The sequence below is a fragment of the Plectropomus leopardus genome, chromosome 11 (assembly GCF_008729295.1).
Source record: "Plectropomus leopardus isolate mb chromosome 11, YSFRI_Pleo_2.0, whole genome shotgun sequence".
Taxonomy (NCBI): Eukaryota; Metazoa; Chordata; class Actinopteri; order Perciformes; family Serranidae; genus Plectropomus; species Plectropomus leopardus.
In genome coordinates, this window is record NC_056473.1 from 7,771,515 (window position 1) to 7,797,897 (window position 26,383).

General features: G+C 39.4%; 1 protein-coding gene across 1 annotated transcript in view; it reads left to right on the top strand.

The window, feature by feature from the left end:
• The window catches only part of LOC121950334 (LHFPL tetraspan subfamily member 3 protein-like), a 31,238-nt gene extending 8,905 nt beyond the window's left edge, over positions 1-22,333 (top strand). Inside the window, exons 2-4 of the mRNA XM_042496292.1 lie at positions 16,652-16,888; positions 19,985-20,013; positions 21,599-22,333. Of these exons, the coding sequence (XP_042352226.1) occupies positions 16,652-16,888; positions 19,985-20,001 (254 nt within the window). The 3' untranslated portion in view covers positions 20,002-20,013; positions 21,599-22,333. The remainder of the gene's footprint in view (positions 1-16,651; positions 16,889-19,984; positions 20,014-21,598) is intronic.
• Positions 22,334-26,383: the final 4,050 nt, after the last annotated feature.

Genomic DNA, 26,383 nt, shown 5'->3' on the forward strand with positions numbered 1-26,383 from the left:
TCCATAGTTCAGTTCACTTCAATTTGGGTTGACTTTGTAAAGTACTTTGAAGGACAAAACACAAGAACTTCCCGTCACTGCATTAGCTGGTAGTTTGTACAAAATGTCACCACATCTCCACTTCTTAAAGCTGTTGAATGAATATTCTTCATATTAATAATTTTAGAAAGCAATGTCATGGGAATAATGTCAAGAGGATGACTAATGGGAGAAATAAATCAGTGACTGATCAACACTGTCAAATGGCATTTTCAGTTAAAAATATATATATATATTGAGGAGCTTTTAATCTGGCAGGTCTACCAATTTTTAAATTACACTTCAATCTGATCAATAAATTACCTGTGGCATCACTGTGGTGTCATCATAAGTATGCACCATCATCATATGTTCAGGCCTGACTATTAGGCCACAGACACGGGTGGGTTTGTTTTAGCCACAGGTCTTTCTTTTACTGCCAAATATTTAATATAAATATGAATTATGAACTAATACAACCAACTCATCTTTTTTTTGGCAAGCATAGCTGTCCCTGCCCCTCTCATACAGTGTTGCCAACTTGGCAACTTTCTCGCTGGACTTAGAGACTTTTCAGACTCTTCTATGACTTACTTTCTACAAAAAAAAAAGAAAAGAAAAGTAAATAAAAGAATGATAAGTTACAAATCTAGTAATTCAGGCCATCTGGGGGAAATCTACACAACTTCATTATATCATAATTTATTCCCACGCTGTTCAGCGTAATCTTAGTCAGTCAGTCTTCCACTTTATGTGGATGCTTTGTGTCCATCGCTCTAAAATCTTTGAGCCTTAGGGTAAGAATGCCTATGCAAATTTGAAATTGAACATGAATGTTAAAATCTAGACATAAAATAATTTCACATTTTACAGGGTTGCAAACACTCATGCTGTCCCAACAAAGTCACTCCTTTGTGGAAACACACACACACACACACACACACACACACACACACACACATATATAGGCTATGTTAAACATGCTTTCCCTGCAAACAAAGAATCTTTCATTTATTTAGAGTTTAACCTCAGTACGCTCTTCAGTTTCTTATCTATGTTAAATTCATGATAAAATATCGTACCTATGTTAATGTGATTAAGACAGTTGAGGTTGGATAAACTAGGCTTGCCGTTGACGCCGCCCCCTGCCAAACATGAATTGTACTGCAGTGCTGTTGTAATGGACTGTCTTATACTGACAGGTGTTTCTTAGCAATCATGAATGCAGTCCAGTAGGCAAATTTGCAAAAAAACATAAAAACATTTACCAAACCAAGCAATGAGGGCAATATGTACTATCCTATCACAGGGGGAGTGTCATACCTTCGCTCGTCTAGGAAGCATAAATTCACTTCCAGTAGGCATAAAAATAACCTCACACTTCATCTCAGACAAAGATTTAAGAGGGACGCACCGACACAAGTCAATATTTAGCACACATGCATTGATACATCTAGCCCCATTCAAAGGTTTAAGGACTGAGCCCCTAATCTCCACTGACCCTAAAACTGCTCCAGGTGCGCTCCTCTGTCTACAGTGTGGGTAGTCTAAATTTATCCAATTGTAAGAATGTGCAGTTGACTAACCTGAAACTTTCACAAATGCTACACTGGAATGTCCAAACTTGACAGGAGGTTAATCTTACCTTGGACCTTTTTGTTATTTTACAGCAGCCTGTGACAGTTTGGGGGCTGGCGGCTACCATCATCATGTTAGAAACAGTCTGATGCGTCCAGTCAGTTGTGCTGCTGCAGCTACACAGAGAGGAGTAATGTCTCTCTACAGCACATCAAGTCAGATACCCAGTGGGGCAGATTTGTGTAGCATCAAGATAGTGAAACAACACGGGAGAGTGCTGTCTGCTGTTACAACAGCACGGTGCATCAGGGCTTTTAACTATGAAATACCAGTAAAAAACAAAAAAAGTTTCCTCTTTGTGTCTATAAGAGAATGAGAAATGGGCTCATATTGATGTAAGAAACAAAACAAACAAGACCTGAGAGATTTTGAAGCAAAAGAAAAACTGTGGAACTGCTCTTAAATCCTAAATATGCTTCAGAAATCTTTGGCTGAAATCCATGCTGGTAGTCTGGGGTTACACAACAGAGACAGTCAGGCGATAAAGAGACGTGATGACAACTGGTTCGGGATAATTGCAGAGCCAATCTGTATTCTCACCGGGACTTTTCAGGGCAGCGCCGAAACCGAATGTGCTGACCCACAACCTTTTTTCAATCAAATCAACTGGATGCACAACACCGCCTTGTGCACTAATCCACAAGTGGCACCTTCGCAGCAGGCGGCTCAACATCCAAGTACAAGATGGAGATAATTTAGAGAGCAAACTCGCCGCCGTGACTCTCCTTAGCTCTTTTTCTGTCTGCGTCTTTCAACCTGTCTCTCCTATTTGAACTGTTTTCATTTACAATCTCACAATGAGGAACAATCAATCCTACTTTCTTGCCAGTTTTCTTCACATCTATCCAGTTAACCTGTTGTCAAATCACCTCTGCATTTACAGCTTTCCACTCCTGAGTCTTTGTAATTAGAAACACATACAGCTAGTTGAACTGTCTAATTAAAGCCGGCGGGAGGCATTAGGAAACTATGATGGTGGACAGCAGAGAAGGACGGGTGATGGATTTTTACACAACATCATATTACATTCACATGCAATTTACATGAATGTACTGTGCATGAGTTTCTTCCCGGTAATTACAGACTGGAAGAGATTCACAGGGATGGCCATGTGCTGCTGTTTTGCATATTTGTAAATGCAGAACAGTTGGTTTTAATCTAAGAACCCCAAAATGTTTTTGTACATCAAACCAAACAAATCAATAGTGATTAATTAGCTGCACTTTGTGAGTTTAGATGTAGCGCTGTGGAATATAAACTCTAAACACCAGCCAAGTCTCCATCATCAGTCCCCTGTGTTTTGTGTCTCTGAAGGCGGTGGGGACTATAGATTTGACTTAATCCTTGTGATCTCAGAAGTGGCCTGGCTCAGGCCAGAGGCTGGGGACGGAGGCTGCTGATTTATTCCACAGGGGGAGGGATGAGGTGGGACAGCAAGGACACTGTGACCCATGAAAAAAAAAAAAAAAAACTTTCAGTGCTGTAGCGTCAGTAAAGCAAATAATAGGGTGTGATGCGTGTAGCTGCGCAGTGGTGCGAACTTAAAGGTCCAGTGTGTGGTATTTAGGGGGATATATTGGCAGAAAAGTTATCATATTTCTAACGACATTAGTTTATAATAACCCTGAAATTAAGAATTGCTGTTTTTTCATTACCTTAGAAAGTATGTCTACAAACAAAGCAGGTCTTCTTTCACAGAGTCTACTACATTGTTTCTACAGTAGTGCAGTGCCTCATTATTGTATAGTACTTGAGTATTTCCAGTTGATACAGTTTTACACTCCAGAGCAATACCTCGGGTCTTCATATTTGAGAAGCTGGAACCATTCAAATGTTTTTGCATGAGGAATTGCTTATTGATTATCAAAGTAGTTGCTAATTAATTTTCTGATCAATCCACTTACTATTTCAGCTGTACTTTAGTATTTTCATATTTCATGGTTTGTGTGCAAAACTTTGATTTATACAGTAACTAGTGACTTAAGTTATCAAATAATTGCAGTGGAGTAAAAAGTACAGTATTTCCCTCTGTAGTGGAGTAGGGGTAGAAAGTGTAATGAGATTAAAATACTCGAGTTTAGTAATAGTACCTCGAATTTGTACTGAAGTTAGTTTCATTCTGCCACTGAATATAATCATTTCTGTTATAGCTGCAGTAGTCATTCTAGCCCCTAAGCAATGCTATGTTAGAAAGCAGTGGCTGGAGGGACCATTTATGAAAATTATCATTTCAATTATTATTCTTAAAATGAGTCATTTTCACTGGAAATGCTGTTAAAAACAATTTAACTACATCATTTATGGCTGGTGCTCTGCTGCAGCCCGCAGACTGTCCCCAGTGAATACTCCTAATGTTAACTGTTGGCTGATGGAGCACCGTCTGAGCCGAGGCTGTTTGCTTCCATCGTCCCTGAATCGGTGGCCAAGTCAGTATTTTCACCGAGAATTCAAACGGTCTCTTTTGATCCCCATTGCCCTTGCCAATAATCTTTATCCTCTGTGGAGGTACGGGCTGCATCTGGACCTGTTACATAAACCCTCCACCCCGGCCTGCTCACTGCGGTTTACGCTGCACTCCTCCCTCGATTCACCCCCCCTCCTCCACGCTGTAACTCTGCATCCCCACCTCTGCTTTAACCTGAAGTGCTCCATTTACTGAAGAGGCACATGTCTCACTCTTGTGTCAACCTTGTATCACTTGAGTGGAGTCCCTCAATAATTTCAGAGCACAGTGTGTCCCTCCTGCTGCCTGTCCTGCTTCACCTGAAGACACTGGCAGCCTGTTCTGCTCTCTAAAACCTCCTTCAATCAATGTGTAATAATGAGGCGCCGTCTCACCGGATGATCTGTGTGGACATTAAGAGCACACACACTCTTTGAAACACCATTTAGCCATTTTATAAAAACAGCTTTTAACGATAACAAGTCATTGATCATTAACTCCAATGAGACAGTGATGTAGACAGATATAGATAGGTTAGCTTGAAGGGACAGTTTGGATCTATTTAATTAGGGTTGTATGAGGTACTGTTGATCTTACTTGAAATAATCTAGGAGACCGGCTGCCTTAAAAAATAAAAGAACAGATAATTATTAATCTTAAACCATGTTTACTTTATAACTAACTGTTAAGTTTACTTCTAAAAGGTATTTATATTTACTTAATTTTGTGAAGCTGTTGCAATGAAATCAATCCTTCTAAGTTTCAGAAACTTCAGTAAACCAACTTTACTGTGATATATATTTGTACACTGCTCATGGCAAACTAGTCCATCATATTTGTATTTTCTTAAACATGTTAAGAAAACAACATCCACATCTCATAATTTCATGATTGGCAAAATCCTCTTTGTCATGATCAAGTTAAGTCAGATGAACTTGGTTTACTGAAGTTGCTCACACTCAAAAAGAAAAAGGTCATTTTTAAGTTGCAACAACTTCACAAAGTCAATACAGATACATTTCAAGTGAACCTAATATTTGGATACAGGTAAACATAAATTAAGAATTATAGTTACATTTACTTTCCTTTCTCAAGGCAACCTATTTCCAAGATTATTTTAAGTGAGACCAACGTGTCGGATTTGGTAGTGTGTCAGTGTATAACAGGAGAGATATGACGGTAGGCACGTTTGGAGAAGCAGGCAGGAGCACCACAACGGAAGTTATGTACTGTAGAAGATGGCAACAAAACGTGTTTTAGCCACCTCAAAAAGCCCCACGTCAAAAAATCAGGTGAACGTTATATTAACTTTCACCTCAGTGCTGAGGCATTTCTATCACGGTCTTCAAAGCCACCAGAATCTACTGAGAAATTGAATTCTCTTAAAAGATTTAAGCTCTCTGGAGCTGCTGATCTAACTGATCAGTTAGTTTGTGTTATTATGTGACTTTCCTGTTTTAAAGGGTTAGTTTGCATTAACCAAAGTTACACAACACAAACAAATAAACTGACTGAGGCAGCATTAGACCAGCAGCTCCAGCTACTGTTGGTCTGTCAAAACCTTTCTTTTTGGAGGCCATATTACTGCTCCTGATGCTATTGTCACTTCCTGACTGCTTTTTATAGTCAGGAAGTTGATCAACCAGTCTACACACTACTAAGACATTGTTAAAGCTTTTTAACCCATTCTAGTAAATCACTAGCAGTGATGCACAAGGTACACAACTCTATTACTTGAGTCAAAGTAAAGATACTACCGGTCAAATATTACTCTAATACAAGTAAAAGTTGCTGAGTCAAATTATTACTTGAGTTAAAGTACTAGAGTACTTGCTTTTAAAAAAATACTTTAGTATTCAAAGTACTTTTCCCCAGGCCGATAATCAGTCGACCTTTACTTCAAAGCAAATGTAATGAGTAACAAGAGCCTTCAAGAAATGTACTGGAGTCAAAGTAATAAGGTTCCAAAAAGAATAATACTCAAGTAGAGTACGGATACTCAAAAACTGTACTTAAGTACAGTACTTAAGTAAATGTACTTCGTTTCTGTCCGCTGCTTATCACTAGTTTAAAAAATATTTCACATGCTTCTGTTAGAGAAGTCTTTTTTTTCTCAGTCTCTTTTTTTGGATTGTTCTGAAGCTGTTGTCAAAACTATATCTTTAAAGATTCCCTTCTTGTCGAGTTTTATTCCCTGTTGTAAAAGTCAGAGCGCTTCCTGCAGCCTACAGGTATGCTATGGTATGTGTTCATGTGGGAAGATTATTTGCAGCATTGCAAGATAGTTTAAAAGTTTTCTTCCAAGACTTGCCCTGGTATGCAACAGAGTTGATTTGATGAAATAAGCCATGTCTTGCTCCTTCTAATCCTTGGAATTAAATTGATAGGTAAGCTGTGGGCATTATGTGCTCATTGTGCAGAAAACTGCTGAAGATGTTGACAGAGCGGGATACAGAGGATGCCTAGAAGCTCCTTGCTCCCCTCCAGCAAACCACCGAGTTTTGCCAGCAACTGAAGCAGAAATAGATTTGGACTGTGGACAGCTCATCTCAAGACGCATGTTCCTCATCTTCCGGGGGAGATAGCTGGAATCAGTTTCTAAAGTTTCTCTTGCTCCACTTTCCGCTGTATCCCTGACACTTCGGAAATATATATATTTTTTGGAGAGCTGTCTTAACTTTGAGTCCAGCCAGCTGTTGAAACAAATGTTCATCTCAAGTCCATATTGTGTGAAAATATGAAATTATATATTTATCATATTTTTTTTCTAATATAGCCACATAAATACATTATAACACTCATAAAACTGCACTATCCCCACATTTCTAACCCTTTTCCTTTGTTCTCCTCAAGCCAGTAGACCTGGGCCATGGAGCAGACTTAAGTGGTGACACATTTTCACACTCCATTTACTCCTCCTATATAGATCATACACTCTTAATTGGCCCATTTGTCTGGATGCAATTATGTCATATCATTGTCATAGTCTTAAGTCGTCATTCTTTGGTACTCATTGTCTCATTTCTGGAGCCAGAGAGAAGTCTTGATTGTCCAGCGTGAAGAGGGAGGGGGTTGATGCTGCCTGCACTTCATTAGAGTCTGGACTGAAAGATTAGATTAATTAGTCTCATTCTACAGCCTTGTCATTTGACTACACTTCTACTTGCAGAGGTAGCTCTCTAGGTGAACTGGGGACCAAAATTTCCTTTTTGAGTTCTGAGAATTATATGAGGAGGACCAATCAGAGACTGGAACATCCTCATGATTATGGAAGCCTACATAATACATAGCGTGTAAAATGCAAATGGCAGAATACCAGAAATAACTGGGGAGCCTACAGAGCGTGAAGCATGTTGAGTTGAGGATCAAACCAAAAGACAAGGCTCCCTTGGTAACAGAGCAAGATGAAAGAATTCAAACTTTCACAGGCTCAAACTACGAACTGAAATCCTTTTTGCATTGTGGCAGATAATCACATTTAATCCCAGATGCACATCACTTGTAACCTGACTATATTGTAAAAATTGCTCCCAATAGCCAGGCAATTGCCTTGCATAGCAGATCAGCTGCCAACAAACTGTGATTGTGTGTGTGTGTGTGTGTGTAAATGGGTGAATACAACACATTCTCATTCACTTCCAAGTCATCAAACACCAACACTTGGTCAGTGGATTTACGCATCAAACTATGACGTTCTAGCTTCCACACATCATTTTGGATGCATTAGAGGCAAAAAAAAATCTTCAGCTAAGGTTTAGGGCTATGAAAGTGTAGCCTATATCATTTTACTGCTAGTCTGTCAGGGAAAGAAATCACCCAACCTTTATATAACGGTACAATCCAGTGGTTAACCAACAAACTTCAAAATGCAGGAATAGAGCTTGCAATCACTCTTACATTGACTGACTGGTCATTTAATAAACTAACAGTAGGCAAAACCTACATTTTTAATACGTTAAGGTTCCTCAGTCATGTGATCCAGTGATTTTTAATGCTGTTCAGGGTTTCTTAGCATCATTTATGCTCCTTAAAAGACTGAAATAAAAGCTGTGATTTATATATATTGTAAGTATTAGGACACACGTGTCTACACGTTATTGCAACTGTGCATGAGCCTCCACACACTGAGTGAGCCACGGTGAAAATTTAGCCTGCTGCATTTTCCCCTAAATCATTGCATGATACTATAATGAAGTCATGAGCAGGCGAGCTTTTGAAAACCCTACTTGTTGGTGCATTCAAGTGCTTGAGGAAACGCCAACATCCAGCATGCTTTAAAAAAAAGTCTGCTGAAAATGTAAAATATACGCAAATTGTCGGCAAACCGTTAAAACATGCAGAACCAACCGTTTGGTCCTCGAAACTTTAGGCTATTTCGCTCTCTCCCACAGTGTGGTGTTTGCGCTGCTTGTCTCCAGTCTCAGCAGCGTGAGTCATCCCGAGCACCCAGCCACACGGTCACACTGCGCCTCAGCACTGGCAGGAGTCTCTCTCTGCCTGCAGCTTAATGCTGAGAACAGCAACGCGGACAACAAGCGTCAGGGATGAACCGTGTCTTTAGGGGCAGCAGATCGCATTACTAACCAATGAAGAACAACGGCAAGCTGTTATTTTGTTCTGTTTGGATGTGAGTAATAACGTTACTGTCTTTTTGTATCTCATGAATGATACATAAAAAGGCACAAGCAACACTTTGAACCGAAGAGTTTGCCCACATTCAGGTCACCGCTTCACCTGTGGGAGTTTAAAGTTAGCTATTGTATTAAAGCAAACTTACATATTCATGGGGAGCCCCACTGGGATAAACACTCAAAGCCCTGAGCGTCTGTGCCAATTTTTATTTTTTTTGGAGCTGACTTTTACCTTAAATGCCACTCTGCCAGCCGTGGGCTCATTCGCCAGCGAGGCTTACAGTTCAGTGAGCACACTCTTTGATTCACCAGCACCAAGATGTGTCATTATGAAGGTGACAAATGATGCTCAGCACTTAAGCTGCTGTGTATATTTTACACAAAAAGGGGCATGTTTACTGATATACATGTCTGTGCCTGTGTGTAGATGTGGATCCATATGCAGTGTGAGATAGCGCAGTTTGGGATGATGCGTGTATGCATAATTCAGTTTGTCACAGCCAGAGAGGAGAAAATGGGATCCACAAAGGACTGTGGGAGTTAAACATTGGGAATCCAGTTTCATGGCTGCTTTGATGTTCTGCAGATGTGTAAGTGATGGAGAGAACTGTGTATTTCCATCTGCCACCCAGCGCAATTGATGACATGCTGAAACACTGAAAGCACGCTCGGGCATGCAGCTGCGTTGACGGTGTTATAGTAAAACATGGGCCAGATGCTATGGAGGTAGATAAAACCCTTCAAATGCAGTATACAGTATATGAGATTTGTTTTTCTTTGTCTGCAAAGACACAAATCCAATCAAGCTTCTGCTTTGGAGGTCACATCGGACCTCCGATTTGCAAATGACACATGGAGATTATTGGTGGCAACAGAATTCTTTCAGTATCGATGGGATTTTGTCATCTCTGTGGGGGGGAAAAAAGAGCCAATGTGCTTCTGACAAATCTACTGCCATCATACCGCTCTGTACCATCTGCCTGCCTGCCCTCAGACTCTCCTGTGGAGCCTTCCGCACCTAATCTGCCCTACCTACAGTCTCTTACATAAGCTGCTGTTAGCCAACAAGCATTTCTCAGTCCAGGTTTCCGTTGACAAGGTCCCAGAGTGGGAAAAAGACAAACGCAGAGAGGTGTGTGGCGAAGGCAGAAACGAGTAAATGCTGAGAATAGCTCCGCCGAGGGGCTCCGGCATATGGTTAGCCAGTGCTCGTGACGTTAACGTGGTGCTGGGTACTTGCTGGCGGCCACACACAGGGCCCAGGCATGGCACCCTACACGGGCTCTGTCTCTCACCACCTCTCGCCTCTCTCTGCCTCATAATCGGTCTCTCCTCTCTCCGCGCCTGTCTGCTGCTCCTCTCCAGGGAGAGCAGGAGAGAGACGGGGAGAAGGGCAAAGCTGAAAGGGTAGGATAATGCCGTCAGTTAATATCTCGTCTCTGCTCCGACTGACAGCTGCATTCTGTCAGGTGTGCTGCTATTTCTGTTGCCAGGATTTGGAGCACACCATTTATTACTGCAGCATCAAGTTTTGCTTCAGTGCGTTGCGATTCAGTGAAGCCAGCAGATGTCAAAATAATGAGATAATGTTTTGGTTTTTTTTGGGGGGGGGGCACTTCATTTTACGTCCATATTTAGCTTTCCTGAGCAGAACATAAACATTTAAAAAAATTTTCTCAACACATTATAATGTAGTTGTAAGCAGCTATAATGTATTTATTTTAAGTGTTTCTTAAAATACAGTATTTTTTAAGCCATTATAACTTCTCTGATAAAAACTTTATATTATTACAACTATTGGTGCTCTACTATATTGTTCAACATTACCTGTTTATGCACCAGCCTTCTCTCATGGTTGTCCAGAGGAGGAGTAATCGGCCCAGCTGTTGACAAAAACGTTTAGTAACTGCTGACATTATAGTATGTTGCAAACCATTTACTAAGTCTCAATATACTGTTCATAAATGCTAAATAAGGAAACTTAAAATAAAGTGTAAGTGTTTTTTATAATAAGCACGAAGACAACAACTGACAATTATTTGTTCCGGTGGTTCATTTTGATCGATCAATTCATTGGTTGGTCGATAAAATGCCAGAGAAGATTTGATTGATTGACTGACCGATTGATTTTTGTTATTTTCGTGTGCTGCACACCAGGTGCCCGACCCTCATGGGTTTATAAGAGTAAAAACTAGTACAATTGCAATGGTCAGCATTTGCAATTAAAAAATAATAAAGTGAAAAAAGAAAAAGAAAGAAAAGAAAAGAAAAAAGAAAGAAAGAAAGAAAAATAATAATAATAATAAATAATAACTATCTATTCACTCCTGTATAGTGGGGGGTTCAGGAAGTAACCAATGCCTTGTGAGCGCTTTTTTGGAGGCAGAGGTTAGGATACCAAACATATATCTATCAGAGCGCTTTGCCTGAAAACCAACGTGTCCTAAGAAAAGTGTGGAAAATTGCAAATACAAGTTCATTTTGAGTATGTTTTTTAATGCTTTGTGAAATTCTGTCCAGAAAGGTCTAATCACTGGACACTCCCAGAATACAAGCCACTGTTTGGCTTCCTGAAACCCACACTGTCCCCAACATAGCGTCCCCTCCAGTAAAACGTGCCTTCTGCTACTGTGTGACAAAAAAACCTATAGAACAGTTCTACCCAAACTCACGGCACACATGTGAGTTACTGCATTTCCATTGGAATTTACACACATCCAGCTAGTCCTCATTTGATATTGAAAAATGACCCTCTTTTTCCCCAATTAAATATCTTTTTAGTGAGTCTCTCATCATGTATCATCATAAGTCTATTCTAAAGCTAAAGCATTTATATCTGATGTTTAGAGGTTCCCATCTCATATATCTCCACTAATGGCCAAAATTGGAGTTAATGCACTGAAACCCAAAGGGACTGAATAGATCAATGATGCACAAACGCTATTAAATCTCCAGTGATATATAAGAACAGTGGCAGTGGAGTGGCAGTGAATATTTGGCACTTTTGCCTGATAAATGACTTAAACAATTATTTGATTACCAAAATATTGGACCATTCATTTCTTGCTGATCACTTCCCGGCTAATCATTTCGAATTGGCACAGATGAGACGTGCGTGCGCGCGCGCGCACACACACACACACACACACACAAACACAAAGCCAAAGTCAGGGAAGCATGTGAATCTACATCACTGGATTGTTTCTTGTTAATAATTAAGTGATTAGGAGTTGTAATTCGCCTTTAGCGCAGTGTTCACTTTCCCCTTAGCTTTCCTCATGTACTTTCATTTTGGTTACTCATTTCCTACATTTACTAGAAAAAACTTAGAAGACAGGCAACAACAGACAAGCTAATTAGGCTTCTGCTTTTGATTTAGCTACAAAATAATAGGAAGTAGAACTTTCTGACTCTGAGGGACTAAAATGAAAACATCATGTTTCCTATTCATTTTATAAGTTAGGTTTGTTTTTCTTAACTGACTGATGACTCACTGTCATATCTGACTTGTTATCTCTGGTAATGAGAAAAACACAAAGCAACAAAATTGGTCCATTATTGCTTTGAATAGTAAACTCACAGTGCTGTATGTTTCCTGCTGAATATTTTCTCTAATACCTACATTTTGCATTAATGTTGATTTCTCTACTTTCACCATACACTACCTCCCTACAGACATTTGAATTAATGCACCAGAGCATGTTTAATATATTATAAGATACCATTAATGTATTCACAATTCTCATGTATGCAGGAAAGTCTTTTGAAATGTTTTAAATATTTAAATACATATAAACGTCACGCCGCTTTGCCAACAAGATAATATTATATGAAAGGATTTAAAATTTTTCTGTAAGTGTGAAAGCCTGAAGTGAACCCATCTTTCTTCCTTTGGTATTATTAACACGGGTGGATGCTGTACGGTTCTATAGTTTTGAATCTTGATGAAGCTCCTGGTTATGTAAGTGGATGCTGGAACGGGCTTGTTGAGTCGTGTTATGCGGTTATGGATTAGTTGACTCCAGGCTTACTGTTACAGTGTATGGAGGGGACATGTGCTCCTCCTCTCCCCACAAGCTGTTTCTGGAAACAGGAGCGGCATATGTGGCACCCTCTGTTGGTGTAATCCTGGCCGGTGCATCCCTCAGAGATGTTCCCGAGCAGAAGCAGGCTTTGGGATATGATATGATAGATATTTTATAGCATTCATTCCTGTCACAGATATTTTACTGCTCTTGTATCTCTTGTTCTCTTTTGGTCTCCGTCCCCTGATGCTATCAGCCTCTCAGTCAGTGTATGCCTCTTTTATTCGTCTTTCTCCTGCACCCTCAGTCTCTTTCTGTCTCTCACCTGCTCCAGAGCTGTGCGCGCCTCTCCTCTCTCCTCCTGAGCTTCAATGTAATATTCATGATGGCGTTGAACTGAGCTAAAGGCGTGCAGGAGACACCCAGAAGGATCTGGAAAAGCTTTTGTTACCTTTGTAGTGAATGCATCACGAGGGAGAGAGAAAATAAATGTGTATTGACTCGCAGAATATCAAATGTTATTTGGTCTTTCATTGCACTCCCTCTGTTGAGTGACAGCTGTTACATAAAGCCCCATGATATGCATAACATTTACGCAGTGAGAAGAGTTGGTAGGATCTTATTCTTTTTCCAAAGTAAAAAAAAAGTAATTCATACTAGTGCACCGCTATTAATGATTGCTGATTTTCCAAACCCCCAATGGAGGACGACCCAGAGTGTGTATGGATGACTTCCCCCCTAGGCCACCTGATAGAGACAGAGCACATTTAAGTCCCGCCTCCTCTGGCAGGGAAAACATTTCTGACAACATGTCAGACACTTAGGCCACGTTTAGATGAGAACGGCCCTACTAAAAACAGAAAAGTCTTTCCTTTGCATTTAAAAAAAAAAAAAATCTGCGTTCATGTGATAACATTGTTAAAATGGTCCTCGTGTACACGGATCCACATAAACAAGTGAAAACGCTGTAGTATGCATGCCAGGCCAGTAGTTGGCAGTTTAACTTTGTAATGGCACTCCATAGAGAAACAACACGTGCATGCACAAGGTGCGGATGCGACGTCACCATTCTTACAGGATCCGTGCATTGCCAGTTTACACGGCGACAGAAAGGGTTGCATTTTTAAAAGATTACACTCTGGAACACAGTCTCAAAAGTTTTTTTTGAGAAAAGTATTTCTGGCCCCGAAAACACTGCTGTCGTGTGAACAAAAAGGCCAAACCACAACAAAAGTTTAACGTCTCATGCATGAAGCATTACTGTGTAAACGGCCCCTTCAGTGGCAGCTACTGGCTGCAGCAGTCTCTCTCACTACCGGACTAATTTCAAGTCTTGTTTCAATGAATCACTAAGACACCAAAAAAAAGAAAAATAGTGTTTAGGTTGAAAAATATTAAAGTTACCCTTAAAATAATGTTTGGATTAAAGCTTGTTTGGCCTGCCTGTATTGGTCTACCTCCTCTAAGTTCCCTGCAGTTGAGCATAGCTGTTGTTTTATTGCTAACTGTTTGTCAAACACTTTGTATTGGTGAACAAACCATAAAGTCTGACTGTGAAGAAAACACAAGGACTGTCTCTGTTATGTAGTGGAGCTCGATATATTCTGGTTTGCCCTGGGCCACTTACAGAGAAGATTAAAAGGTGGTTTGGTTTAACAACACTGCTATATTTGTGTAAATATCAGGGCCCGCTCTGCAGCCTCTGCAGCCACCGGCCAACTCCTGTCTTGGAGGCTTGTTAGTGAGAGGTGGACACCACACTGATTGTCGAGGTTTGGTTTCATGTGATGCAGGTAGAAGTGGACCTGCTCACTGTCAGCCTTGTCACTGGTCACAATGTGCGTCAAGGCCTCAGTGACAGTCACACAGAAGCTGAATCATGTAGTAAACTCTAGAGGACGTTTGACAGACTGTGATGTTGAATTGTATATAGCGCTCGGGTGGGTTGAGTGAAGCAAATCACTGCAGCGCTCGCCTGGCCGGGCCAGTGTCAGACCAAGTAATGCAAACCAGGCCAATGATGGAAAGGCTGCACTGTTTTGTGGAGAGGCTGCTAACTATGCTGACTGATAAGTAAATGCAAATAGCTTTAGCCAGTGTTTAGTTTGTCCATTCTGAGCTGCTGTAGAAACATGGCGGTGCAACATGGGGAACTCCATGGACGAGGACACACTCCCTATGTAGATATAAATGGTAGCAAAGGTAACAAAAATGCAACTAGTCTTATTATTAGGTGATAATACTTTATACATACTTTTTATGATATTCAGTTTCTGCCAATATATCCTCCGACATCCTACACACTACACCTTTAAATGTTTTTGAGTGAAAAGGGTCTGTTGTTGGAAAAAGCAAAAACTCCTAACAAAACCAGGGTCTCATCTTGTTTGCTCACATAGCGCTTAAGCAATTTAAAGAAACATTTTCTGTGCCAAATGGCAAAGAAATGTTTGAGATTGAATCGCTCACTGCAGTACTCCTCAATCCATCCATCTGAGCCTGAATAAGTACCTGAGTCCTTGCTCTCTGAACCTCTGTGTGCATGTGAATTTTGTTATGACAGCTCGAGCTGTGGGGGGAACGCAGAAGAGGAGTCGAGGGGATGCTCTGCTCTGTTAGGTATGCAGTTTGTCTGCAGCACATATCGCCCTGTAATTTCGCTCTTACTCGCTTTCTCTCGCTGAAACGTCTCTCAACACCCCCTGATGTCTTTCGGCACCATTAAAGACTGCAGCATTACTGTAACAAACTGCAGTGTGTGAGTGTGGGCAGCTTGTGTGTGCACGCAAGAAGATCTCAATTCCTGTTGTAAGACTGTGCATGAACCCACGAAGATACAAATAAGGAAACGTTATACACATACATTTCTGCTTAAAAGGTCTGCAAATGAGAGCAGCATGCAGGTCTTTAAAAATGCAGATTACACGGGTAGCAAACTAGAATAATGCTCAAAAGCCTACACCCTGCTACACAAACAAGCAGCATTCAGGGAGGAAACATAGCAAGCAAGTGTTTAGGGGATAAGGAAGTGGGGAGTGTGTGTTTTATTATTAATGTGCAATGCACTCTGGATAATTGTGCAGTCAGCTTCTTTTTCCAGGTCTTCTGCTGTTCTGCAGCAACATCACCTCAAAGGAGAACCTAATCCAAATTGAAGATAAGAGAGATTTTACCCCTTGGGCAAAAACTGAGAATGAGGAGAGCTTAGTTAAAAAAAAATCAAAAGAGGAAGAGAAAAGGCTGCATGGGCTTTCTTTTTTTTTTTTTTTCTTGTGCCGCAGCATCACCTCAGAGAAGACTCTCTGTTAAACTGAAGATGAGAGAGACCCAAATTGAAGATGAGAGAGATTTTACCCTTTGGGCAAAAACTGAGAAGGAAGAGCAGCGAGTTAAAGTCTAATATTACCACTATTTAAAATCCAAGAAGTGTGAGAGACATCCATATGTAGCGAAAACAAGTAAACTAAGTGAACAGGAGGAAATCCCAGGCAGTTTATGAGGACACTTCATATTATCAGAGCAAATACTACACTCTAATAATCTGTTGCTGTGCTTGTTTACTGCTATTTTTACTGCTCTTCCTCTTGCACTCATTGTGTCTAGACACTTATTTCCCACCTAAGGGAGGGGAATGAAAATCAATGTGATAAATGCAACAGCTACATCTCCAGAGAGGAGGGTATTCAGGTGGAGAATTTTTTTTTAAAGCATTTGAAATGATCATTCTTCTTTTTTATTTCTCATTTCCCCACAAAATCTCGTTATGCCTGACCTCATTTGTTACCCCCAAACTCATTTATTTTCTGCTTCCCTTTTGTTCCTCCTCCCTCATCCACTTTCCTACCTAATGTTGACAACTCTCTTGTCCTTCTTTCCCCCATCCTTCCTCTCCCTAGGTGTCTGCCTGGTACTGGGTTGCATGATCTATCCCGATGGTTGGGACAGCGACGAGGTCCGGCGGATGTGCGGAGAGCAGACAGACAAATACAGCTTGGGGGCCTGCTCAGTGCGTTGGGCCTACATCTTGGCTATCATGGGCATCCTGGATGCTCTCATCCTCTCCTTCCTGGCCTTCGTCCTGGGGAACCGGCAGGACGGACTCATGACAGAAGAGCTGCTGGCCGAGAGCAAGGGTGAGAATGTACTAATGTGATTTTAAAAAGTGATATTTTATTGATCTGCTTTGGGAAATTCACTCTTCGCTTGTGCACTGTGTTTGAAGTCAGAGTCGGGTTCAGAGTAGCACTCCAGGAGCATGTTGGGATTTAGTGTCTTCAACAGGACTGCTTCTTGCCAGCATGTTAATTTAAAATACTTGATTTTGGCTTTAGGAAGCTTCTTTAATGATACGGCTACCTATTCTTAGAGTTTATTAACCTGTTCAGATCCCCCGTTCCATTTCAATGGACAGAACTTTTCTAGGATGTGTAGATTTACTGCTGTCACTCAACTCTCCCGACTCACAGACTTATTTTATGGGATGTCTGTCAGCCAATCACAGTGTTCCACCTCATCTAAAGTGGACTGCAGTGGAGCCACGCCCCCTTTTTTAACAAGCATTGCCGACTGTGAGGAAAGCAGGAGGCGCAAGGCACATTTCAGTCTATTCTCCATGTAGTATAAATACATAATTTTTGTTTTAAAAACTTTTAAACACCAGATGTTATATTACTTATACATGTCAAGAAATTACATGAAAGATTGACAGCTTTTATTCAGGATTTTTAAATAAATATCATGGATCTGAACGTCAGCGTAATATGAATAGGAAAAATAAGGTTTATGTGGGGAAATACTGTTCAGATTTGACTTTCTAATGATGCAAGAAGCTTTTATTGTATCTTTTTAAGTATGTTCACAGAATATTCATCTGTGAAGGTTTTCCACGGACTAGTTTTGGGAGGCACTTGAGAAATTAATGATATTTTGAGTCACAATGACAAAAATTCAAATCTCTCTATATATATGTAATGTGCTACAAAGCATCACTTTATTTATTAATATAAATAAATTATTTTTGAAAAATAAATAATCTCAATTTCTTTGTCCAAAAAATGTCTGTTAAGACCACTTATTGTCATTTTCATTTTAGAGAGATTTTTGCATTAATATTCTTTGTCTATTGGAATGGACAGGAGAAAAGAAAACAACATATAATAAAGTGTCAAAGTGTCCTGGTATTACTATTATTATTATTTTGCAATCAATTTTATATGAGAAATCCATAATAAACATAATTGGGTTCTGAACAGGTTAAGTACAACCATAAATATTGCTCTAACTGTTAACAGTAAATGTATTTAGAACTGGAAACAGATTCCCCTGGATTTGTAATTATTTTAAAGGGGCAGTTCACCCCTTTGGGCAGCACAAAAAAAGTGCCATGTAGTTCCATTATATTTCAGAGAAGGCAGACATCTTTGATATCTCAACACTCAACTCACACCAAAACAATCTAGATTGATAAATAACACTTAAGGTAAGAAAAAAATACGCACTATTGATTTTGGGGTGAACTGTACCTTTAAATCATGTATTAGGTTATATATCTCAGTCACTGATGTGGAATCAGTGCTTTTTTGGGTTTGTTTTTTTTTTTTTGGCTGAGTGGTAGTGGACAAATTGCTCTCAAAGTGCACTCTCAATGCAATTTGTGCTATAGTGGGCTGGCAAAAGCATACACTTAAAGAAAATGAGAATACTTTATGGCTTAAAGTTGCTCTTTAAGAACAGACTCCACATTTATCACAACCCCCATGACTTCCTACCAGACTGAAAACAGAAAGTGTACTCTCATTAAGGCAGTGATAAAACATACAGTAGTCTGGCAAACTTTATTATATAAGCTCTTTTATTTATGACAACTGAAAGTTATGTTCTGATGTAATGAGCTTTTGATGAAGTCTGTATAAAAATAAATTTAGGAAGTTATAAATGAATTTGAACATAGGCAAACAGACTGCATGCGCCAGCCTCTGAATAACAGCTTTGACGCAAAAAAAAAGATGTGCAGACATCATTGGACTTGCACATATGTATTGCCTTGCTGGTCTCACACCCGCTCAAAGCACTTTTACACTACTTGTCACTTTCACCCATTCAAGCGCACATTCGTACACTGGTGGCCGAGTCCAATAAGTGGACGACCCTCTCTACCTCCTGAGCCACAGCCGCTCACAAACATCAATAACGTGCACTCATTTTAAGCCCTCAACTACCACCCCTTTTACTGTCCACACACCTAAAAAACAGGCCGACATAAAACACTTACGATTCCTAACTGAATTTAAGTGATGATGATCAAATTGATCAATTGTTTTTTTTGTTGGGGGGTTTACAGAGTCCCTACCACCATCAGACCTCACTTTCATGCCACAGCCATACCCTCCACACTCTCAGGGGATGTGATGATTTAGTCATGGTAATGGCCTGGCCTATATGCTGGAGTCCATGCATATGTAATGTCTGCATTACATCGCAGGTGTACACAGTGAGGTACTGTGAAAAGGCCTGGGTCCAGGTATGCCCCTCCAGAGGGAAATGGGATTAGTTTGTCCATGCCCTGTAGACTGTAATGGAATCAGACAGGCATGGGCAACCAACAACCCATTAAACAAAAGTGTGGAGAAGGGATGAGAATGAAGGAGAGAAAGGGAAAAAACAACACATATTTTAAAGGGGCTAAGGAGCTGGGAATGTCACTGTCTTATTACAGTAGAAGTAATCGTGTAACGTCTTCATGGTGCCGTGTTTAATCATCTGCATGTAGCTGTTAATATCCTCTACTACAGAGTGCTATGACCAACTGTCAGAGGAGATGTAAGTGATTTCTTTTTTCTCATCTCAAACTGCAGTGACCTTCAAAAGACAAATATAAGAAAAAAAGACAAGTTGGAAGATTTCCAGACAATGTCATAGCAGAGGAGAAAACTAAATTGGGGCCATCAGCAGTTTTGCCAGTAAATAAACAGCCTTAGTGTCGTACTGATGTACCATTCCTTACTTTAGAGATCTGGAAAATCTGCCATTTATGAATAATTCATCACAGCTCTATAGTCTTTTGCCAGTCAGCTCATCCTTGGTGCCATCTACTGGTGCTACTGTGCAGTGCAGCCAGTCATAGTGAGGGATGCATGTGCTTGGCAATGCGTGAACATGGGGGTCTATTAATAGCATGACCTTGAGAACCCTGTTGTTATATATTTTACTCTGTGTTTCTGTTTTTGCAGAGGGAGGCAACGCCTAACCAAATCTTTAGGTAAGTAAGGACATACCAGAACCAGCATCTTGATATCTATATATATATATATATGTTGATTAGTCAGTGTATGACATTATGTAAGCAATCATGCATGTGATTTTTCTTTCATATTTGATCTCCATGAAATGTCATTTGTGTCCCCATTTGCAGTATAGCAGTGTTAATTCAATGTAATTTAATTTTCATGACAACTCCTCACTGTCTGCCTCCTGTAGACTCTATTCAGCCAGCAGTGGAAGAAGAACTTAGATCTTTAACTTAAGTAAAAGCAGCATAATGCAAAAACAAAACAAACAAAACAAAAAAATACACAGAGTATTCAAAATCTTACTCATGTAAAGGTACAGTATTATCAGCAAAATGTTATTCAAGTTACAAAGTAAAAGTTCTTGCTGAGCAGCAGAATGGCCCCTGGCTGTGTTATATTTTATAATATTTAATCATTATTGCTGATGTAATATTCTGTAAGAAGCATTTTAATGTTGTAGCTGGTTGGGTAATTTTTCTTACTTTAGACTGCGAAGTAGTTTTATCTATAATGATGTCATATTACAGTGTATGAGTTTATAGGTTTTATTATGTGAACATTTTTACCAATGAAGTAATGAGATACTATAACTGTCAAGTAAATGTAGCAGCACAAAGACAGGCAACAGTAAAGATACATTGATAAAGCATAATAATAATAAATAATAGGAGGTATATAAAAAAATAGAATAGAATAAAAAATAGAAAAACTATACAGGAACATATGGAGACAAAAATTGCAAGGTAAAGTGACTGCAGTAGTGTTGATCAGAAGCAGAGTCTGTGTTACAGTTTAGGCCAGACTGATGATGTGATTAATTAATCAGTGACACTTAGTGTTTGTCTTTATTAATATAGAGATAATAAATATAATATATGCTATAATGCAAAAAAAAATAATTAAAATAGTATAAATGGTGGGAGAAGTACACACATTCCTCACTTTAATAAAGGTGCTAATACAAGTTAAAGTCTTACATTTATAATGCTATTTAGAGGTATACTCTGATTTTCCTAAAAAACAATTTATAGTATAATAGAGAGGTAATCCCTCTGAATCATTACTTATGACCCACTTGAAGTGTGTGGTCGTGTATTTATCTGCAGAGATTTTAAGAAAAGGTAGTGACCAAGTAAGAGATGAGATGAGTGGATCCGGGGTTGGCTCTGACCTTCACTTTTGTTAGTGAGCTTGTTTACAAACAGTAACCAGCATACCTGGATAGTATACCTTTAAATAAAGGTACTTGTACAAAAATGTAAAAATACTCCATTATGAGTAAAACTGCTATACTCAGGTAAAAAAATGGAAGAAACCTCAGGAAGAGCGGCTAAGGAGGGATCCATCTTCCAGGACGGATAGACATGCAATAGATGTCGTAAATAATAATTAAATTACAGTAAATGTGGTAGAGGTTTAAAGTAGCATGAAATGGAAATTGCACTACAGTAGCTCAACATTGCCCTGTAGTACAGCACTTGTATACTTAGTTACTTTCCACCACTCCATTAAGAACTCACAAACGCATCGTTTCTCTCCTTCTCGTTCCTTCAGGTTCCTGAATTTCCCTGTGTCTGTTTTCATGAAGTACCAGTCAGCCCTCAACATCAGCTCGGAGGAGGGAGGCCATCCCAGTCTGTGACGGAGAGGAATACTACGGAACCAGCCAGCCTGCCTTTCACACCTTCCTGCCAAAATCCTAGTGTAACCTACCCTCAAACTACATCCATTTTGCTTGCTGACCCTACATCATCCCCAGCACTTAGATGGAGCCCAATGCACTTCTATCCCAGTGTGTCTACAGACCTAACCCTTGCACAACATTGCATAGACCATGGCAGGGGCGGAGACTGTTATTCTATTGAGAAGTATACGGACTACCCACTACCTACCTGAGAAGGCACAGGGTTGACATTGTACACCTGCAGTACGAGCACAGACACAAACACACGCACCCATACGCACAAACACAACTACCACACACACACACACACACACACACACACACAGTACACTCAAACAAAACATTGACAAACTCTGTAATTACAAGTATTAAACTATGTTAACACTTAGCCGTGTGTACCACCGTCAGAATGTGTGTCATGTTTTATTTGTGAAAAGAAGAAAAGTGCTCATTTTCAGATAATATCGGGTTGATGTAAATCTATTGTGTTTCATATGTAAAGTTTGACAATGAAATGAAAGTTTTAGTTTGCTCATACACCCCTTTGTTCCTCTTCATTTACTAGAAGAAAAAAAATTAAGATATTTTATAAGAATATTATCATCCAGACGAGAAAAAAAAAACTTGTATTAAAAAGTATGTACAGTAAATATTAAAGATGTTCTAGGAATTTTAACTAAATCCATTAAATGCCCTGCTAGCTAACTTTGCACAGCGCTTCAGTTTGAGGAGAAATTTAATATTTTATAGTCTGTGGTATCTACACTGTGATGGGGGCTATTAGGACTGTGTGCTGCAGGACTCGTAGCTGCGGTGTGAGTGTGTATGTGTGTGTAGGGAGGTCTGTGGAGGTGAGCGAGTGAGTGTGAGTGCATGCATATGTGAGTGTTTGTATGAATGTGTTGTGTGCAATCGTTGGGCTAGAGAACCAATATGCCAGCCTCACACACAAATGTCCTGTTGTGTAGCTAAATTTGTCTGTCTTTGTCTTTCTGTTCCTCTCTTTGACTCCCTTTGTTTTGTTGGGACATACAGGGTAACATGATGGAGTTGCAGTATTATGTAAAGTGACTGGAGTGCCTGAGGAGTTAAGTCTATAGGGTAATGGATCAGTAAGGCCTGTCCCAGCGTCACCTGTGGATATGTTCCTGTGTAAATAGATATCTATAGGTACCAAAAAATTAGCAGATATGGAGAAGGATGTTAACCTTAGAGCAATTAAAGAGATTCCTTTAAGAATATATGAACACTTAATAAAGGTTTTCACTGTAAAATGCTGTTGTGATTTTTTTTTGTTCGTAATTTTTGTTAAAGGGGCCCTCCACTGATTTCCAATGGGAAGATAACTTCATGGTTAGTATTCAGCCTGTGAACATAACTGCATTATTGCTGCCTTTTTATTGACCTCGGAGGTCGGAGGTCAGAGCTGGGATTGACATTACACCCAAGTTGACTGCGTTCTAACACAACAAGTCAGAAAACCAAGATGTTGTCAGCAATACCAGTTGACAAAAACCATGAGGCAACCTCTGGGACTACAAAAATAAAGCAAACACGGAAGTACCAAACACTGCAGATCTCTGAATGGCCACTTGAGGCTGGCTTCAGAAGCCAGTCAATCCTCATGGACCTCCACGTTAAAGTGCCCAACTTTATAGTAGAAACATGTTTTCTTGCCGAAATATGGCCACTTCTGGCTCAACAAAAAAAAAAGGTAGCAATGGCAAAACTGCCAAATTGGACACTTCAATACAACACTCCACAAACTAATAGGTGACGTCACATTAGCTGCATCTATTATTTTTACACTCCATGACAAAAACACATTACAACTTTCCCAATTGGAAATCCAACCTTAGGGGGCATTCCAGTTTAAATTTTCTGACTGGGAACTTGGTAGTTTACAACTTCTCAGTGCAGATGGAATGCACTATGTGTGACCTGTGGTTTAATCAGTTTGCATCATGGAAAATGTGGGATCCTGCGCTTTAGAGTCTGACCCATGCACTATAGTCAGAATACCTTAGCTTCTGCTGCTCTCATCTTTGCAAAAAATCTGTTTCATGCAAGTCACCTTACAGACTGCTGGGAGAACCCCTTTAAAGGGACAAATATGGCCATTAAGTGACACATTTAACACTAATGCAGCAATTCATTGCAAGTTAGAAGTCAAATTTGCTATGACTGACTTTTCAACTAAATGCATCCTGGTGCATCTTTTTGGGAAACGCCCACAGTAAAATGCTGTTTGTATGTCAAGTCTGAGCTTCACAAGCGGACCTACATCAATTGCCACAGCGCCATTAGCGAAGAGAAATGGCGTGTGAACTGTCTTGCTCGTCTTTGCAAAACTAAATAATGTATAACAGCTAAAAATTGTGCAAACTGGTGCCAAGCATAACAGGGTGAACCACTGAAGCCAAAGCACAGGATTGTTGTGTGCATTCGTTTTGCACGTGACAAACATGACTAATATCAAGCGCAAATAAACTCAGTGGTAATGGAAATGGCAGCTATTGTTCCAGCATGTTTCACAACACAAACACAACATATAACACTAGAAAGAAATAACTGATGAAAAGGTAATTCTGCATGTGGTTCACTGTGCATGCAGCCATGTTGCTGTGACGTCAGGTTTGTTCATGTGGGCAAACTCAGGCTTGGTGGATCTTGGATTTTGACGTACAAATTTCAGCTTGAATGACAATTAAGTTGCACTTTTTTGTGTCAGAGGTGTTTTTTTCCCAGGTCTGGATATAATGGATTGCAGGGTTATCTTTGAACTGTCAGAATTTTGTAGAAAAGGAAGCTTCATGGGTACATAAATGTTGTAAAAATGAAAACATTACCATATGAACTCCCTTTGTTTTCAGGATATTAAAATTAATTACATAGAGCAAATGGTCACAACATACAAATTGCCTGTATATTTACCATAATAATAAATACTGAGTTTAACAGGACCATAAATGAAGAGTTTAGGGTTTGTTTGTTTTTACAGACAGCATGCATCCCGTAATGGACTTGGGCAATTCTCCAATATGAATGTTAGATTTAATTAAACAATTCCAACTCAACCACAGTCTTCAAAAATACATGAGTTTGGTCATTTGTTATGAAGATGGATGTTGCAAGCTCATTCATTTGCCGATGTTGACCGCATACAGTCAAAAGCTCCAGAAAAAGCTAGCGTCCTTGAGTTAGTTTTTTGTCAAACTACTATTCTCAAGGTCAAGACAAAGTAAATGTTCATGCTAGTTTGGTGAATAGATATATTTGTTGGTTAAAGTGTTCTTATAAGCCTAACCTTACACAAAAAACTGGCACCACACCAATAGTCATATAAATGTTTAAGGGGAAAAAAGAAGAAGGAAGTAAAGGAGAGCCACAAACTTTATCATTTAATGACTTCCTGTATTATGCAAGGAGCCACAGGATGTTCACAGAGTGAACACTTCTTTGCTCTTTTGGTTTAAAAGTAAACTTTAATTTTATAGAAGTATTTGTGTATATTTATGTTTTCATTTACTTTTTTAAAAAAAATTTCAATGCTAACCCTCAATTTCCATTAATAATTAATTAAAAAGACAGAGCACAACATTTAAATATAGCTGTCCGGTGATAGGCCACAACTTTCACCTCATATTTCGAGGCAACGCAGGCAAAGAAAACGCTGACTCTTTGAGAGATAAAACTTCTTTTAAGATTATGAAAGATTAACCTCTTACTCACAAGACACAATAGCCTTTTCTATCCAAGTCACATGTCTAGACCACCATAAAGACAAGAATGTTGTGGGGAGAGAAAATACCACATTTGGCCATTGTTTTTTGCAGCTGATGCTTTAAGGCATAACAGCAAAAACATATTTCTTGCAGCTCAGATGCTTTTGTCTTCGGGAACAGAGAAGAATATTTAGAAGGTTATTACTCTGATTCACAGCACTCAATACTGGCAGCCTTTCAGATCAGCACTTGATCCTATCCAGGTTTATGGCTGATTGTGTGTGGTTCATGGTCCTCATGGGAGTCCTTTGCGGTATCAAGGAGGTGAAATGAGAAATAACTTCATTTCATTTAATTGCATTTCCTGGCAGTACAATAAGTGAGTGCACAAAATGTTTGCAGCTTTCTACGTTGAGATTTCATTGGAGGCTTCAATGTTTGTAGCCCTTTTATGGTTAAAACACACTGCTGTTGTAAATCACAAAATGTAAAATACGGTTCCTTGGGACAAGCCAGAATGATGAGTCATGATATGAATGGGCACTGGGGGAAAATTTTATAGCTTTAAGTTGAGATCTGTGGCAAGAAAAAAAAAGATAAAAGTTATTCTCATTGTACTTTTTTACTAAGGAACATTTATTGAACAACTTTATTACTGGTTGCTTTGATTTTTCAAAATGGACTTTTAAAATACCATGCATTGTTATGGAATAAAGATTCAATGTTAACACACAGATTTCAGCGATTGTGGCTCATTAGATGTGTTCCGGTCAAAGCCACACCAACGTTCTAGTTACTTTTTTGATTGACTTTAATCCACAAAAAAATAAAAAATAAATCACATATTAAATAGAATTATACAAATAACGATGCAATAATTTTATTTTTCAATGCCTTTAGTATATTTTTTTGCAAATACTTCAGTACCTT